Below are 19,481 nucleotides of genomic sequence, written 5' to 3'. Positions count from 1 at the left end.
TGAAACCACGCTTTGATGATACCATACATGCCACAGAGAGAACTGTGGTTCAAAAGTGGAAGTTTTCAGATTCCATCTGCATGCCAGAGAAGAGAGAAACAGTGTGACCCTGTGGGTTATTTTTCTAATGAAAAAACATAGGGATGTATGACCTATAAGCATAATCTTAAATGCCTGAGTGTTTGCCTTTTATTATATAAATGGGCTCAAGTTAAAGGAAGCCAGATTCCGGCTGGACATCAGGAAAAACGTCCTGACTGTTAGAGCAGTACAACAATGGAACCAGTTACCTAGGGAGGTTGTGGGCTCTCCCACCCTAGAGGCATTCAAGAAGCAGCTGGACGACCATCTGTCAGGGATGCTTTAAGGTGAATTCCTGCATTGAGCAGGGGGTTGGACTCGATGGCCTTATCGGCTCCTTCCAACTCTACTCTTCTATGAGTCTATGAAATAAACTGATGAGGTGTTATGTTGAGTGTGTGAAAATACGGAAAAACTAACCAGATATACCCAGTTCTAATACGAAAATCTAAATTGGGTGGAAAACACTTAGAAATACAGAGTAAGCAATCAATGAATTGTATTTTAAATCAGGTACAATCTGATGAACTCTGCTTGGATTATTTTGAACCGGAAATTCCCTCCTGAAAACTAAAACTTCCATCCAAGTATAAATACAGCTTCAGCTATTGAGTGGTATAAAAATGAAATGAAATAAATAGATTTATAGAAAGACTTGACATTGGGAAAGTATTTATTTTATTTTAAATATTAATATTTTAGTTGAAAATAAACCTTCCAGTGTGTATTCTAATAGAACGCACTTTGTACAACAGGATTTGGGAAATGAAGATAAAAGATATATTTTCCCTAGGCAATTAATACTGTTTTGCTTCTTTTTTTAACTTGGCAAAAATAGCAAAGAACAGCTAGCAAAGCCTTGTCTAGGTCCCAAACACGTCCTTTAGCGAAACAAAAAGTTGTTGCTTTAGAATTTAAATTCAGTGGAAATTACCAATGTCTCGGTTCTTTATACCAAGGTATTTTTCAGGTTTGTCAGGAACTGACAACCAAAATGGTTTGAAATTTTTCACCAGGAATCCAGAAATAATTGGGTTTTAAAGCACTCCCGTCTTTAGGCTTCTGGGACACAAAGGGGTCTCCTTGACCCAACACTTCTAGTTTGCAGTACGTGTTTTTTAACAAAGTCTTTGGAGTGATCATACAAATGTAACCTTCAAAAGTACTGTGTACGTAGTTCAGGCCCTGCTTTCATGATGCGTCTTGGTGCTGCTCTGCCACCAAACCCCGTGGTATCGCTGCTGCAGGGTGGTGGCAAGTTATCCACATGAAGGGAGGCAGTGCAGGCTTTTGGGTAGCCATTCAGCTCGCTGCGCCTGCCCCCTCCCCCAGCTTCTGGTGACCAATGGGAGGTTGCCTTCTTCCTGAGAACACCCCCCCCCCCCGGTGTGGTGCCGGAGTAAGGACAGACAGCGGAAGAGCCGTGTCAACCACAATCCAGCAGGAAAAGTCAGGGTAAGTCCCCGACTTTTCCACTGCACGTCTTCATCTCTTTGCCACGTGGTTTCAGTGAACTGGCAACGCAGCCACCATGGGGCAAAGATGATTTTTAGACAGCCCCTGAGAACAATAAAAGGTAACAGCCCAAATGTGAAGAGCTCAGGATGACACGATTCATTTTGAGAATTGTTACTAAAATTGAACCCAACAGTAGGGCCAGTTGACTTAATTTAATCTGGGAGTGGTATAAACAGTACCTTTTAATGGTCATCTCTCTAAAAAAAAACAACCTCTAGCAATGTTCACTTTGTAATTTATAATTGGGCTGATCCTGCCTGAACATTGACTAGGGAGTAATACATTCCTTTCCTGGCCAGTAGTTGCTGATGCGTTCCTTGTTCTAGGACCTTCCCATTCTGAATCACTGCTATACTGTCAGCATTCTGCACTGTAGATAAACGATGTGCTATTATAATGCAGGTGCGGCCTTGTCTGGCTTTATCCAGAGCCTCCTGGACAACCTATTGGAAAACAGAAGATTATTTTCAAAGAATGAAAAGCTTCTATTTAATCCCAAGAAAATTCCTTCTATTTCCCACAATTTTTTAAAAAAGAAGACGACAATATCGGCACAAAATGTGAGAATCCTGAAAATTCTTCAGCGGATGCAAGGCTATCTCTGGAAGTGACCATAAAAGAATACACCACCATGTGAATTTAATTAACTCTGTGGGAATGGATGGAGGAGTAGCCAAATAATCAGCAAAAGCAATATGCAGAACAATCTTATGCAGGTTCTCTCAGAATTCCCAGTGTTTGCAATGGAACTTGTGTGGGTGTTGCAGCCTAGCACACAGGTTGGCCAAATGAAGGTACAAGTGAGGCCAGCACATAATTTGATCAAGAAGAGTATGAACACTAGCTAAGAGACAGACTAGTTTGCACAACACAGCAGCATTTCCTTTCTTAACCTAGGAATTGTGGGGGTGAGAGAAGCATCCGAGCTAATGCTCACGGTTTCCACTTTTAATGGAAGTGATGTGTGAATCCAAAACTCTGGGATGTTTATGCATTAAACAACCCAGAATTGCCCATGATTTGTTAATTGAATGTGGAAACAATGAACGTGCAGCTTGTGCACTCTGCCCATCCCTAAAATTCCTGGGTTAAAGATGGCAGGAAGTAAAGATAGCATGCTGATGGAGCCCAGTGCTTCACTCTGAAGTGTTCCAAAAAGTGAGGCGGTGGGTGGGGAGAGAGGACTTCCCAAAGCTTCCTGGTGTGGGATATGGGGAGGGGGGTGGAAATGACCCAACAGGATGGAGAAAAAAGAAACAGGAAGGGTGAGGCAGGAGGGACTAAGGGTAACCTAACAGCAGGGAAGCTAGGGGTAACCTGACCAGTAGAGGTGAAGAAGAGACAGAAGCAGGAAACCGGGCCTGGCATGGAGATGGGAGTGACTTGGCAGGGAGGAGAAGGCAGTAGGGAGACCAGGCAAGCTGTAGAAGTGATGGGAGAGATCGGGGAGGCCAGGCGATCCAACATGGAGTGAAAAGCAAGAAGAAAGGAATTGGGATGGGGGAAGGAAGCAGGGAGGGCCAGCCCTACTGTTAGGCAGACAGACAGCCACCTCAGGCAGCTGATTTGGTGCATCATGAAAGGGAAGCAAATTGTTAATTATTAGTTGATTTTTGTTGCTTTTACACTGCCAGGAAGGAGGAAAAAGGATCTGTGGGACTTTCTTCTTCAGGTACCAAACTGATTTGACTGGTTTTGGGTGACCTGTGGAGGGAGAAACCATTTGCTGTTTTACCACAGGTAGCAAAATGTCTTGGGCTGGCCCTGGAGCCAGGGGAGGAGCTGGGATGTATGGTAGGGTGATTGGGGTTGGGATAGGCAATGGGTGATTGGGGTTGGGATAGGCGATGGGTGATTGGGGTTGAGGGAGAAAGCAGGGTGGGGCTCTCTGAGTTTTGGGTGCATTTTTATGTCTGCAGTGTAGGGGGTGTGCATTTTTTCTGTATGGAGTGATGTTTAAATGTGGAGAGAGAGAGAGAGAGAGAGAGAGAGCGAGAGAGAGAGCGCACTGTGGGCTCAAAGGAGTGAGTGTTTGATGTTGCCAGAAAGGGAAATGCCTACGTGTGAGAGAAGAGAGACACGTTGGACATTGGTAGCAATAAATGTGTCCACTGGCACAAAATGGTTGGAGACTCCTACTGTATTGTGAAACCATGGTGACTGGGGCCTATGCCGACAATACACCCACCCAATATAAATACAAACAGTTACCTTTTCACTTTCAGTATCAAGTGCAGAAGTTGCTTCATCAAGCAGAAGAATTCTTGGCTGGCGGACGAGAGCACGAGCAATCGCAATGCGTTGTTTTTGGCCCCCAGAGAGCTGAGTCCCTTTGTCACCCACAGCAGTATTGTATTTCTATGGGCAACAAAAATTAGTTCAGAAAGCACCCCTAGTTATATATCTAATAGGATTAAGATACGTATCAGCTACACAATAAGACTTCTATTTCTTTGCATTAATAGTACTCTGACTAATATTTCTGAAGTCTGAATATATCTGATAAAATAACTCATCATCTTTTAATCAGCTACCGCACTGTTCAGGGAAAGGTGTAATGTGAACTACCCAGCAACTAAGAGTCCATTATCTGCACTGTACCAGCTTGCTTATAAAATAGAGGAAGATTACACACATCACCTCCTGCTGGCTTAAAACACCACGTCCAGTAAAATGGCCCTAAGATGAACAGCGATTATGTCTCTCTCATCTCACCAAAAGGCCACAGAAGAGAAGGTGCACATCTCCCACACAGGGGAAGGCATACCCTTGGGAGAAAAGGTCAGTAAGCAGCCTAGTTATCACCCAACAAACAACACGGAGCCCAAATCTCCCTGGCCCACAGAATGGCCTGGTTCAGACAACACGCTAAACCATGCTACTTAACCACAAAATTCCCTTAACCATTTTGTGGTTAAGCAGCATGGTTTAGCGTGTTATCTGAACCAGGCCAATATATTGAAATGAAGGAGTCAAGGGTTTAGCAAAGGCCTGTTACATAAGGAGTCACCCTGCCCACTACTTTCAGATTTGTTTACTCTATCAACAGATCAATCAGAGGCATAAAACAAGTTGATAGAGAAAGGGGTTCCTGGATAATGAAGTGCTCCTTTCCATTTCATCTTGTGGGATAAATGACCATGTAAACACCCATGTTATTCGGAGGTATGAGTGATGCAGGAGCACAGAACTCAATGCAAGACCAATATAAAACATGATAGGAAACTAAGAGGAAACAAATATAAGTAGCTTATAGAGCCATGGATTCTGTGGAATATCAATAAGGCTTGGTCTGAAAAACAGTTGCCTATGAAATGATTTTGGGTTGCCACGTCTGAAGACACCCAGGGAAGAGGATGGAATGAATTGTAACCAGATTAAAGAATTTATAATCTATTTCATCTATCAATTATATTTGCATGCATTTGTCTACGCATAAAAACTATTTCTGAAGCACGTAGTTTCTTTGTTTTTAGATCATGCACACACATGTTTCATATCAGGCTTTGTCTTAGAAATGGCATTTCATCCTCTTTGAGAAAGGAAGGCAAATGCCTCTTTAAAGATGGCGCTTGCTCTCTGAAATTTTAATAAACACTTGTATTTAAAATAAACTAACAGTCAAATTAAAATAATATTTTTTTGTTTTTAAAATCTGACAACCAGTTAACTGGGGGGCACCTTTTTAATATTATTAAAACAAGTTAATCAGTTAATCTTACAGACTCATTGATTAAAAAACAGCCCTAATTGAAGATTGTGAAGCTGCCTTCTCTTGAGTCAGACCTTTTTCCCCAAGAAAAAGCACTTAAAGACATTCTTTAAACGGGCTACTTACATCTGGTAAGGATTCAATGAAGGAGTGTATGTTGGCGGCTTTTGCTGCCTCGACGATCTCATCAAACGGCACATTTCTGCTGTTATCGCCATAGGCAATGTTCTCAGCAATACTGCAGTCAAAGAGGACCGGTTCTTGAGAGACAATCCCAATCTGGGATCGCAGCCACTGGATATTTAACTGCTTTGCATTTTGGCTATCCAGGAGCTGGAACAGAAGGAAAGTTAAAATTTCTAAGGCAGAGAAACTTGAACATTTCGAAAAAATAAGGCTTTATCAACATTTCTTTGATGTACAGTGGTCATTAACCAGGCATTCCTAGTTACTGAGTTTCTTCAGATGGGTGGAAATCATGCTTCTTTACCATGGTTCTGCTTCCTGCTTCTCTTCCGCTTCTGGAAGGAGCTGTAATTACACGAGGAAGAGAGAAGCAACCACGTGGCTTATACAGCTCAATGCAGTTGAATGGGACAGCACCCTCTAGTGGGCATTTTATAGCACAACTTTGCCTGCACACAGCAGGAAAACCTGACAAATATCTATATATCCCAGAAAAGTCAGGTTTTCTTTGGTTTTATTTTTAGCGCTAAAACCAGAAAGGTGAACGGGAGACACACAGGAGACTGACAGCATCATCAGAATGACCCACAAACATCCGTGGGTGGCTAGTAACGAGCGTGCTATAAAACGCTCGTTTAAAGATGCTCATTATCTGACATTTCGAATGCTCTTCATTACAAATAGTTCAAAGGAACATATATGAAATAACATGAAACACATGTTAATGCAAAATGAGAGCTCCTGTAGTGTAATGGGTAAGTGAAGGCCTACACACGTTTACTCGGACATAAGTCCCAGTGAGTTCAATAGCATTTGCTCCCAGGTGAGTCTGCATAGGATTGCAGCCTAGGAGACTAGGTTATGAACCAGGAAGATTGGGTTCAAATCTCACCTCTTCACTGAACTCACAAGGTGGCCTTAAGCAAACCATTCCCTCTTAGAATCAAATTACATGTGATGAAGAATTCCACAATTGGAACTCTGCACTTCTTTTTCTATTACAAAGATGCGCTGGGATGAGGCACACTAAGGAGCCACTCCACAGGAGGGAGAAGGGGTCTAACCCTGTGTCCCTGTACCACAACATCAATCCCAATCAGGTCACTGTGGCTGCTTTCTGTAAAGATGTCAGAAGTCCCAATCCTAGGAGGGAAATTTATTTATTTATTTATTTATTACATTTTTATACCACCCAATAGCCGAAGCTCTCCGGGTGGTTCACAAAAATTAAAACCATAATAAAACAACCAACAGTCTGAAAACACAAATACAAAATACAGTATAAAAAGTACAACCAGGATAAAACCATGCAGCAGACATTGATATAAGATTAAAATACAGAATTAGAAGAATAAAATTTAAATTTAAGTTAAAATTAAGTGTTAAAATACTGAGAGAATAAAAAGGTCTTCAGCTGGCGACGAAAGGAGTACAGTGTAGGTGCCAGGCAGACCTCTCTGGGGAACTCATTCCACAACCGGGGTGCCACAGCAGAGAAGGCCCTCCTCCTGGTAGCCACCTGCCTCACTTCCTTTGGCAGGGGCTCACGGAGAAGGACCCCTGAGGATTACCTTAGGGTCCGGGCAGGTACATATGGGAGGAGGCGTTCCTTCAAATAACCTGGCCCCAAGCCGTTTAGGGCTTTGAATGTTAATACCAGCACTTTGAATCGGGCCCGGACCTGGACTGGCAGCCAATGAAGTTGTAAAAGGACTGGTGTAATGTGGTCTCGCCGGCCAGTCCCTGTTAGTAAACAGGCTGCCCTGTTTTGTAGTGGCAAGGAGAATATATATGTTAAAAAACTAAAACTTTGTCCCATTTTGCAATTTACAATAAAAAAGGCATATCCTGGGCAGGGCCAACATCAAGACAAGAACCTCCTGGAGTTGCTCCTTCTCTTCACCATTGCAACCTGCTTGTTCACCTGCCCAGATAATAGTGATAGGGACGAGGAGCAGGAGGAGATACCATTGCTTCCTTGCTCACTGGCTCTCTTGTGTGATCTACCAATCACACAAGTGGCAGCCATGATGGCAAAGAGAAGGAGCACTTGCAGCTGGTGTCAATGGTGGTGAGATGTAGACTTAGGGGGAATCCACACGTCGTTCTGAAATCGCTTCTAAGCGACCCCAGTGCAGCATGAAAGCGAGTGTGTAACTTTCCTTTTGAAGAGCCGACGAAGAGACGTCCTTCCTGCTGCCGCCGCCGCCACCACCCAACTCCCTCCTCGCCGGCTGGGATGGAAAGCTCGGGGGAAGAAGGCGGGGTGGAGAGCTTCTTCCGCTCTCAACCCCGCCTTCTTCAGCCGAGCTCTCCTCGCTGGTCGGCGAGGAGGTCTGCGGGTGGCGGCGGCGGCAGCGGCAGCGGCGGGAAGGACGTCTCTTCGTCGGCTCTTCAAAAGGCCAGTTACACACTCGCTTTCACGCCGCACTGGGGTCGCTTAGAAGCGATTTCAGAACGACGTGTGGATTCCCCCTTAGGGCAGACCTACACCAAACGGGATATAACACTACAAACGTGATTTGGAAACAGTATATGGAATGTGTCTTGGGCTCCAACAGTTGTTAATGCTCTTCAATACCATTATAAAGCAGTAGTGTAGTTCCTGCCTTCCTGAGGGAGGGGCCTCACTGAGGTTGTCTAAAACCAGTAGCTGGCCCTAATCCCTGGCATGATGAATTGGATCCCTGCCACGATAAGCACTAGGTGGCATTAATCTTGTACAATAAAACAACGCAACCAATTTACCACAAGACATAGTGATGGCCACCAATTTGGATGGCTTTAAAGGGGGTTAGAGAAATTCCTGGAGGAGAAGGCTATCAATGGCTGCTAGTTCTGATGGTTATGTGCTACCTCCAGAATCAGAAGCAGTATGCCAACATACACCGGTGGCTAGGGAACATGGGTGGAAGGGTGCTATTACTTGCTTGTGAGTTTTCCACAGGCAGCTGGTTGGTCACTGAGTGAACAGTGTTGGACTAGATGGACCCTGGTCTGGTCCAGCAGGGCTCTTCTTATGTTCTTACCACTTCTCCACTGAGGGGGTCATAGAATCTTTCCAGCAACTGAACCAGCGTGCTTTTTCCACAGCCACTGCTTCCCACAAGAGCCAACGTCCATCCCTTCTCGACGGCGACACTCAATCCTTGGAGCACCGAGACATCTGGCCGGGTTGGATAGTTGAAAGCCACTTCTTTAAATGCTATATTTCCCCCAAACCTTTCCTGGAATAAAAGGAACATCTAATTGTTTCAGAAAAATGACTGAGTGAAATGCCATTAGAAGCGGAGTGAGGAGGCGGCATTGACATTAACACTCGAAAAGTAGTTGCAATTTTCCTTTTCCAAAATTCGAAAATGCAGCTCTAGCTCTGCATTTTCCTAAATAGCTTCCAGGATTTTAAAAACTAGAGACCTGTGAATTTTATAAGGCCCTCAAGACCGTGAGCTGGTCCCCGGCATAGAGAATTTTCCCCTCAGCTGCTTTCCAGCCTTTTATTTCAGACTTGCATTTCTCTGCTTATGTGTTAAAGCAAGGGTGGGCAGAAGGTAGATCTACTGGTACAGTGGTTCTCAACCTTCCTAATGCCGTGACCCTTTAATACAGTTCCTCATGTTGTGGTGACCCCCAACCATAAAATTATTTTCGTTGAATAATTGGAGATGGATAGAGGAGCGGTGTCTCAGTTCCTAAGGCCATCAGAAATATGTGTTTTCCGATGGTCTTAGGCGACCCCTGTGAAAAGGTCGTTCGACCCCCAAAGGGGTCGCGACCCACAGGTTGAGAACCACTGTAGGTTCTCTCGGTGATTTTCTTTCGGATCTTCAATAAAACGACTCCCCCATCTGAGCTCAGAATTATAGTGCAAAAATTAAGGAAATTTGTGGTACCCAGGGGGCAGTGTCCAATAGAACTCCTACACAGAGTAGACCTATTAAAGTGAATGGGCTTAGTTTATGTAGGACTACCATTAGATATTGCCCCAGGAGTGGATTTTTGTGCGGAAGGGCTGTGAGCTCCATTCAGTTCTGGTACTCAAAACAAATTCATGGGGCTCAGAAATCTTTAATTCTAAGCTTAGGACGTTTGTACCAGGTTCAGGTTAGTGATTCTTGTGGGTTATGGTAAAAAGCAAAGTGGACGCTGCAAGCCCGAAGACTGCCCGTCCCTGTGTTAATGTAGGAAACAGTGGACCAATGAGGTAGCCTGAAGAAGCTGCTTCCTGTATTAAAACACAACCCCTTGGTGTGCAGATTGCACACACTATGGCAGTACTGCAGGAATCAACAACTGCGTTGTGGATGTGCAGGGATAGGCAAGGAATCAACGCAGTATTCGTCAACTTAAGAGTCTTCCGGAATTTAAGAAAGCCATAAAGACTGATCTCTTCCGGCAGGCCTACCCAGCTGAATTTTAAGATGCCTTTTAATAATGTGCTGCTTTTAATAATGTATTCGTTTTATATGTTTTAATCCATTATATGTATTTTATGGTGTTTGCATTTGTGTTGTACCCTGCCTCAATCCAGAGGGAGAGGTGGGTAACAAATACTGTCGTCGTCATCGTCATCATCATCATCATCATCATCATCATCATCATCATTATTATTATTATTATTATTATTATTATTATTATTGGCTTATGGAAACTGCCTGGACGGATTGCATGCTGAGCACAGGTCCGTCTCACTGCAAAATGGCCTTTAGAAACTGTAGATGCTGCTTTGCTGAACTGTGAACAAAGGTTGTCTTGGTGTACCTGCACACACATACACAAGCAGGTAGGGAGTATTATCTCAGAGAGGGGAGCTGAGAATGTCTGAGGTTTCATACACTGGAATAAAGTGGCACCAATTCAAATATCCTGGCTTAGTGGATCTAGCAAGAAATAGCTCACAAACCCCAAACCCATAAAGTAGCAAAATCAAATTCTGAAACCTTTTATGAAGCAGGAAATAATGTCCAGAGGTCAACTTACAGGCTTCAGTCCTTCATCACTGTAGTTATCTACTAAGGGCACTCTTTCAAACAGCATGAACATCTGAGCTGCAGATATCTTGGCTTTGGCATAGTCTGGTGTAAAGGAAGACGTCTGTCCTAGTGCCATGGCACCAAAAACAATACAGGAGAAAACCCTGGAAGTGCAAACCATACAGGAAACCGTTATCATATAAAGGGTAGGATCTACACTACTCCTTTATATCAGTTTATAATGGTTTTGACAACTGTTTGGGCCCAGGACACATTATATACACCATTTTCAAAGGGTTATATCCTGCTTGGTGTAGATCTGGCCCTAGGATGTGTTGCTGAGAAGCTTAGCCATGATAGCTTTTACATGTGTATTTTGTTGACATCAACCTAGTACCTTGTCTAAGGAGCAAAAAAAGCCACTAAAGATATAGCTAGCAGTTGTGGTGTGCCCCCTTTTTTAATTCTAGAGTAAGTGCAAAGAGTCCCAATCTGGATCAGGTCCCTAGTGAGGAGTAGGGGAGCCTTAACCCTTTCCCCCTCCCACTGTGGTCCTGATCCAGATCAGGGGGCCTTCGTTTGTAATTGTTATTGCCCAATAGTGATCTGTTCATGCAAATGGATCTCTATTTGGCAATATAAATTGCAGCTACTGGGGGAGGAGTGACTTTCTCTATGTCTTCTTATCACTCAAAATGTGCCCGTTCTGCCTCTCACATGACTTCTCCTGTGCTACTGAAATTCAAGCTGTCTCTGTTAAACTTAAGCCTCCAAAAGACTGCCGTACCATTTCCCTGGTGTATTCCCTGTTCCTTATTTGGCAAACCACAAGCGTCATAAGAATATAAGAAGAGCCACGCTGGATCAGGCCAAGGGTCCATCTAGTCCAGCCCTCTGTTCACATAGTGGCCAACCAGCCATTGGCCAGGGATGAACAAGCAGGACATGGTGCAACAGCACCCTCCCACCCATGTTCCCCAGCAACTGGGGCACACAGGCTTGCTGCCTCAAATACTGGAGATAGCACACAACCATCAGGGCTAGTAGCCATTGATAGCCTTCACCTCCCAGAATTTATCCACCCCCTTTTGAAGCCATCCAAATTGGTGGCCATCACTACATCTTGTGGTAGTGAGTTCCATAATTTAACTATGCACTGTGTGAAGAAGTACTTCCTTTTATTTGTCCTGGATCTCCCACCAATCAGTTTCATGGGATGACCCCGGATTCTAGTATCTTGAGAGAGGGGGAAAAATGTCTCCCTGTCCACATCCTCCATACCATGCACAATTTTGTCCACCTCTATCATATCTCCCCTCAGCCTCCTCTTCTCCAAGCTAAATAATTCCAGCTGATGTAACCTTCCCTCATTGGGGAGATGCTCCAGCCCCTTAATCATTTTAGTTGCCCTTTCTGCACTTTTTCCAGCTCTATAATATCCTTTTTTAGGTGTGGTGACCAGAACTGTACACAGTATTCTAAGTGTGGTCGCACCATAAATTTGTATAAGGGCAAATTTGTATAAGGGCTTCCCCCCCACTTCTGTCCCACAATACTTCCTCTTTTTTCACATGTGAAATGACAATAAGAAATATTTGTGTGATGCCAACATTTTTAAAACAACCTCTGTACTTGTTTGGATTTTTTTTTTTTTTTAAAGGAGAGATACTTACAAGAAAACAGCCTTAAACTCCATATATTCATTGTCCACAAGGTAGGCGCCAAATCGAAAACAACCCGCATAGGTAAAGTACATCATTGCTTGGGAAACGCCAAAAGTTAGTCCATGAATGTGTGCTTTCTTCACAGAATTTCTGTAACAATGAAGAAAGGAGGCATTTTTTGCACATTGATGTACACACAACTATTGCCTCAATTTAAAAAATGTGGAAACTCTGAGCTGCTGCCGGAGATCGATCCAGGGGTACCTCACACATTATGGACCTGTTCTTTCAAAGAGACTGCAACCCTATCCAGATGAGGCAATACACCTGAACTTGGGAACCACTCACTCACAGGGCCTCTATTTGGTCAGCATTCAGCCTGAGTTTATTGGCCCCCATCCAGCCCATCACTAATTCCAGACATTAATCTATGTCTTGAATGGCCTCATCTGATTCAAGTGTCAGGGAGATAGAGCTCTATGTCATCAGTTGACTGATGGAACATTGCTCCAAATCCCCTAATGGTCTCCAGTGGCTTTGCTTAGGTATTAAACGACATTGGGAACAAAATGGTACCCTGCAGAACCCCACAGCACAATTGCCAAGGAGGCGAGGAATAGTCATCCAATCTTATTCTCTGAAACCATCCCCCTGAGTGCATCTGGAACCATTGTAGTACAATGTTTCCAATGCCCAATTCCTGGAGTCAGTCCAGGAGGATACTATGGTTAATGGTATCAAAAGCTGTTGAGAAATTGGACAGAATTAACAGAGTTAAACTCCCTCGTCCTTCTCTTGATAAGGTCATCCATCCAAGTGACCAAGGCCAACTCAGTCCAGTAACAGGTCAGAACAAAGATCAAAATAGGTCTAAGATAATCGGTATCCATTTTTCATCTTGTTTAGTTTGTGATATTATTGTATTTGTTTTGTTAAGTTGTTAGCTGTTTTGGCTTCCTTTTTTAGGGAAAAGCAGAGTACGAACTGGAAAAGAAATGATTCAGCCTATCTGCTGTTCATTGCTCCGAAATATTTTGGATGTGAAGCGCTATATAAATATTGTAAATGAAATAATTTTGAAAGGGTTTGTCTAAGTCTGCAAATTGCTGGAAGTGTAACACAGCTAATGCTTCTTGTAATCATATGTTTTGGCAATGCCCAATAGTTGCCTCTTCTTGGAAGGTTAATATATGGATAAAACTTGTATTGGAGCAGTCTTTAGTATTGACTGATGCATATATCCTCTAAAATTATCTACCTGCTTCCTGGAAATTAACAAAAGGTCAATGCAAATGTATTCTCCATGCCCTCTAGACAGTTAAAAGGCTATATTGGAAGTATAAATGCTCACCTCCTTTAATGCAATTAATTAAAGATCTAACAATGCTTTCAAAATTTGAATGGGCGGTATATAAATGCTTCTTGCAAATGGATACTTATTTGGTCTGTTTTTCTTTAAATTTATGTATAATTGTTGGAAAGACATATTTACACACACACTTCATATGCCTGCATTGAAATTAATATATTCAAATTTATGTAGCTCCAATTTTTCCTTTCCTCTTTTTTGTTTTGTTTCATTGACATTTTAAAATAAAAAATAGTAAGTTAGAAAATTGTTTCTGCAGTCTTCACTCACATTAAACGGGCTGCTAGATTTCACAAGAGGCAGTGTTTGAGAAGCAAAGGCACCACCACTTAGTAAATGGGTGCCATCTGAGAAGAGAAATCACAAGGAAGATAGGATATGAAACATTTGCTTCTCAGTCGTTTTTTCAAGAGCTTTAGGGTGGATTCCTGCATTGAGCAGGGAGTTGGACTCGATGGCCTTGTAGGCCCCTTCCAACTCTGCTATTCTATGATTCCATGATTCTATGATTCCTATACAAGGCTGTTAATCTGCTTTTGGGTCCGTTGCAAAATTGAGATCCAAGCGCTACACAAAGAGCTTTTCTGATACACAATCTCTCGGTAGCACTATTCCGTAGCAGAATAAAACAGTTTCGTAAGTAAGAAAATACATTTTCTTTTGCTTTCAGAAATAATACATTTTCCCAGCTCTAAAAAAAAAAGGTGGGGAAAGTGCTCTGAAAAAACAGAAGCAACACTGGTCGTTCATGACATCATCTAAAGAACCGTAAACAAATATGAGTAAGGAATGACGAACACACAATAAACGCCTCGTGTAGAAAAGCTCAAAGTGTTGACCAAAATTACAGTATTGGTTACCTGTATGGTGCTTCCAAATTGTGTCCATACATTAGTTCAAATTTTCTTTCCTGGGTAAGGGAAGCAACAGTTCGGATATTCCCTATTGCTTCTGTTGCAATCTGTAAAAGAGATGAATACATTTGCTCATGGGGAAAGAACTGGCATTTCCATTATAAATTTTCCCTCAGCAAGATGGATTTAGGGAAAGAGCTATAAAGGGTAATAACAACATGTTGTGGCTCTCCACGGATGGTGTCTTCAAGAGGTAATTCTTGGCACCAAAGCACAATTGGTTCCAGGCGGTACCAGCCACAGCCCACTATTAACATAACACCAATAATTGTGATGTTAATGGTGGCCATTTCCTTCAACTCCCCAAAGGACTCTTTGCTGCCACATAAAAGCACCCACACTATTATACAGGAGAGAGGGGAAATGTCAAATGAAGGATCCTCTCCCCCTCTGCCCCTTCCATGGCATCCTTTTTGGTGTTCAGGCTTGTTAAGAGTTAGAGATTCATCTCAACCTCAACTGAAATTATGGATCTAGAGGATAATATTTTAACAAGCGGTTAATAATTTAGGCCATGAGTAAGCAACATAATATTGCCCTCTAGACTGATGGTTTTTTTCTTCATTTGAAATTTTACTGAATATGTCTAAGAGTGGGGTTATAAGAGTTTGTTGGCATAGCATAGAGAAAGAAGTTTTGGGGACACAGAATGGGTTTAAATGGATGTACAAGTGATAGGGTAGTGCTTTAATATTAAATAGGCAAGTAGGCCTACACACATTGAACACTGTTTCAAGGGGATAGATGATTTAGTTTGGATAAGGTCTGATAGAAAATGATTTGGAAATATGGTTTGATATTGCTCAAAGACATTAGTCATAAGAACTTGCGACTTGTAACAACTGTATGCAGGTGAAAGGTTTCAGGGTGGTAGAAAGGTCAGAGTTGTGGTTTAGAAAATCCCTGTGCCCAAAAGAACAGAGGAGCAAACCAGAGAGTTGAATACATGAAAAGCAGAAGTAATGTCCAATTTTGACGTCAGAAAGGATGGAACATTCTGGGAAGAGAATGATCTAAATTGATGATGTGGACCAATAGCCTTGGATATTTTAGAAGGGAGGTCTTTGTCTTTGAGAAGGGTATTTATGTCTGAACACAGAGGACAAAGATGTTTTTCCTTTCCCTCAGGCATGACATCCAAGATGTTGCTCTGAGCCTAGCATGTAGGCTGCAGTGACTCCTTGGCTTTGCCTGAGAGAAATGGAAGTCCCTCTGCAGAGAAGAGCTCCTTCACAGAGTCAGCGATGTCAGTGTGTGTGTGTGTGTGTGTGTGTAGCCCACATGGGATGGCCCCATGCTGCAGCCCTGCCCCACCACATTGCCAACCCCCCTTCAAAAACTGGGGAAACTCTAGATGGAGTGGAGTGGTACTTCACTTGGCCATGTGGGAAGGTATGACTGCCAGCATAAGCTAAGAAGAAGGCCTTAGTGCTGCAACTAAGTTATTAAGGAAGCAATGAAAATGCTGAAAGAATACTTTTAGCCATGCATGCCACTACCTCCCTCTTGTTTCTCAAAGGTCCCGACTTGGTTCCACGACTGTTAGCAAACTCAGGTAGGTGAGTGCCATTAGAGGGAATGACTTACCAGAGACTTACCTTCCCTGCACTTTCAAGTTCCTTCTTGTCTTTCTTGGCATGTCCAGACAACATCCTCATTTCAATGAGCCCTCCTATGGCAATGATGGGCACAACAGCCAAGATTAAAAGGGTCAACTGCCAGCCAAACACCAGTGATATAATAACCCCCGTTCCAAGGTTAGCAAGGTTTTGGGCAATCATGCCTAGCCTGGCCCCTGTAGCCTGAAGGAGAGGGGAGAAAAACAAAAATGGCCTCCATCATTAAGGACGGTGGTCTCCAATCATCCACTATGAAACACGTCAGGTGATTGCGCCGGACAAACAGCTGGATGAGCTATTTCATCAGTGGAAGCGAATGACAAGAGGCTTGTTCCTGATAGCTGAACATCTCTCTCTAGGTTTTGAAATACTCATCAGAGTTTGGGAAGATGAGACTGTGATGTTTTACTGCATGTGGATATGTTGTTAAGTGTAATATGAAAGTTTATTAAGGTTTGCAAAGCTTAAAGAAGGTTCTTACTGTGTGTTTGTGGCAGAATGGTAAGTATGAAGCCATAGAGGGGGGAGTGAGTGCTGGATGGAAGGAGAGTGCTGATTGGATGTTTGAGTGGAGCGACTGGATTGGCTGTGAGAGAAGGGGAGGAGTCGGAGGACTTTGTGATATATATGCTGCTGCTGACAGGTATGTGGGGATATATGACAATGAAGATATATGAGAGAGAGATTTGGAATAAAGACAGGAAGGGTCTGCGTATTTTGTTGTTTTGGTGGATTAGAGTGTGGGAGAGAGAATAGTGTAGTTTAGAAGGGGCAGAGTAGGTAGGAGTACTTATGCAGTTATATTGTGAAACACTGAAGTGGAATCACCATCTGAAACAGTTACGCATTGTACTTTGAAACTGTTACGCTTGTGAACTGGGAGAAACCATTAAGCTTTTGAACTTGCATTAACGTCTTGTTAATAAATTACATTCATTTACACCTGGTGTGGCCATTGGAGTACCTGGGGAAGGGTACAGGTCGATCTATGATGGCAGCAGAAGGGAGAAGTTTGGGGCGAGGGTGCGGATCTGTATAGCTGTGGGGCCAAAGCAGAAGGCGGCACACCACAGGGACAGCTTTAGCACCCCAAACTCTTGATGAAGTCACCTGAGCTGGGTTCTTTGGGTTCCAGAAAGAATAAGAGAACAGTATAAAGTAGTGCTTGTCACATGTGGCGGCAACGGGAGTGATCCAAAGTAAACCCAGTGCAGAGGTGGTCGTCACAGAGACCTTTCAGTGAGCAGAAGCAGGATACAGCAGCGGTTTCTTCTGCTTCAATTTGGGAAGAAGGGGACAGGCAGAGATAAAGAGATGTGCATTAGGTTAATTACCTATGAATGCAGGGGGTCATTCTGGGAACCTGGTGCAGGGCTAGCGGATTTGCTGCCCACTGCAGGAGTGTCCATTTGTTTAAAATATGTCCTGCTTGCATATTTCTAACTAGAAGAAGTATTACAAAGACTCCATAGGTCCCTAGCGTTGTTTCCAACCAATGGAATTATACAATGTATTGTTGGAGTATAGGGAAATGGGGAGCCCATAACAATATTCTATTTCAGAAACTTGGACTCAGAAGCCAGTTCAGGTTAACTATGAATATCTTTGTTTGTGTCTGCCAGAACCTGCTTTATTTAGATCACATTTAATGACTCTAAAGTGGAGCCTGTGCCTAGAGTTGCTGCAAAACTAGATTTTGGTTTCAAAGACACTTCCCTACGGTGCAAGACCCAAATCAAGCTGCTGTGAACTAGCTTGCCCAAGCCTAACACTTTAAGGGCACAATCCTATACAAGTTTAGACAGAAAAAAGGCCTACAACGTCCAGCATGCCCCAGCCAGCCATGCTGGCTGAAGCATGCTGGGAGATGTAGTCCTTTTTTCTGTCTAAACTTGCATAGGATTATACCTTAAGACTTTGAGCACTCTCTCAGCTTCTTGGAAATGTACAACTGAAAATTACTACAAATATATGTGTAAAAAATTAAATGCTAAACAGTTGAAGCCAAAAAGTAGAAATGACAAACACACATCGAAGACAAGATTTACAACTTGAATCCCTAAATTCACCATGCAGCATTTTAAATAAGCAGCTACATAACAGTATCCAAACTGAAGAAGCTGTTATTGAATGACAGCCTTTAGGAGCACAGGAAGCTGCCTTATACTAAGGGTTCCTCTAAATGAGTGATTTATTGCACATTCCTGATTGGCCACTGACAGAAATTTTCAGGTCAATTTCACAATGATGTCAACAACCAGGATGTCTCCTGCAGAATCCTCTGGAAATCCTGGTATAAAAAGGTACATAACAGCTGGGAAATAGCAGGATCTTCCACCACTAGATGGCAGCGTCTCTATGAAACTGAATGGAGGTGAAGTATTCAATCCAAACCTCTTGTCACCCCTCTCCTCCTGTGTAATGCAGCCTATAACAATTGCACCAAAGAACCAAGAAGCAGGTCTGTGGGGTTTCAGGCAGGAATTTTTCCAGCCCTACCTGGAGATGCCAAGTATTGAACCTGGGACCTTCTGCATGTAAAGCAGGTGCTCTACCACTGAGCCATGGCACTTCCTAGTTTAAAGCACTCAAAGCTAGCATTGGAACAGTTTTATTACAGACCTATAAATTTTCTTTTTTTAGCAGGGGCTACCCAATTTTTAAGGCTAATATCCTAACTTTGCTTTTGTCTGGGCCAATTTCAACTCCACTGCAGTTTCCTAAGCAATACTATGTTCAATTGAAGTAAAGGACTTGTCAATGTGGCAGTAATTGTTGCTAAATCTCCCTGCTACCTTTTGCTTTTTCTTCCTCGGCTTGTCCCAACTTTCAGGGCTATTGGCTGACTGGTTCTGATGTCACAGCATGCACACGTTGGATGGAATCGCTTGCAATTGGCTTACTTGCTCTGAAGTCAGTAAGTTCAGCTTACCTTTCCAGGCATGCGTCTTGTGGGGGGCATACAAGATCTTAGAATCTAAGTGAACATTAACCTAAATTCCTTACTTGCCTATTGAAGTACAACATGGCCTTTTAAATGACACTTTGAAGAATACAGATAATTTGAGAAATCCCTCAGCCTTTCACAAAACACTAGCTGCAAGTTACGTTTGTCTGAACACTAAACTGAAGGCAGCATACAACTCTATTCTCCTTACATTTCTTCATCTCACTTGCACTGTAATTCAGATGTTTTTACTAAAAATTTGTGCTACTCAACAACTCACTCTAAGGTCTTACAAACCGTACTCATCTATATTCTGAAAGTTATCCACCATTCAGATTTAGCAGCACTCCTTAATTGGGTTTTGATTAGTTCCTTAATTTGTTCAAGCTAAGCAGAAGGCACCATAATTAGCATGTATAAGTTGAGTAGAGAAATTTCTCAAGCCTTAAAGTTTGAGAGCAAGAAGTCTCTTAGACAGTTTTGGCTTTTACTAAGAAT

At 42.8% G+C, this 19,481-nt stretch overlaps 1 protein-coding gene across 1 annotated transcript in view; it reads right to left on the bottom strand.

Annotated features, from left to right (window-relative positions):
- Positions 1 to 736: 736 nt before the first annotated feature.
- The window catches only part of ABCB1 (ATP binding cassette subfamily B member 1), a 77,255-nt gene continuing 58,510 nt past the window's right edge, over positions 737 to 19,481 (bottom strand). The window contains exons 22-29 of the mRNA XM_063127310.1: positions 16,016 to 16,219; positions 14,364 to 14,464; positions 12,144 to 12,284; positions 10,478 to 10,634; positions 8,527 to 8,724; positions 5,438 to 5,644; positions 3,811 to 3,957; positions 737 to 2,042 (exon numbers count right to left, since the gene is read on the bottom strand). Of these exons, the coding sequence (XP_062983380.1) occupies positions 1,836 to 2,042; positions 3,811 to 3,957; positions 5,438 to 5,644; positions 8,527 to 8,724; positions 10,478 to 10,634; positions 12,144 to 12,284; positions 14,364 to 14,464; positions 16,016 to 16,219 (1,362 nt within the window). The 3' untranslated portion in view covers positions 737 to 1,835. The remainder of the gene's footprint in view (positions 2,043 to 3,810; positions 3,958 to 5,437; positions 5,645 to 8,526; positions 8,725 to 10,477; positions 10,635 to 12,143; positions 12,285 to 14,363; positions 14,465 to 16,015; positions 16,220 to 19,481) is intronic.

The sequence above is a fragment of the Elgaria multicarinata genome, chromosome 1, assembly GCF_023053635.1.
Source record: "Elgaria multicarinata webbii isolate HBS135686 ecotype San Diego chromosome 1, rElgMul1.1.pri, whole genome shotgun sequence".
In the NCBI taxonomy this organism is placed as follows: Eukaryota; Metazoa; Chordata; class Lepidosauria; order Squamata; family Anguidae; genus Elgaria; species Elgaria multicarinata.
This window is presented reverse-complemented; position numbering and strand designations above follow the sequence as displayed.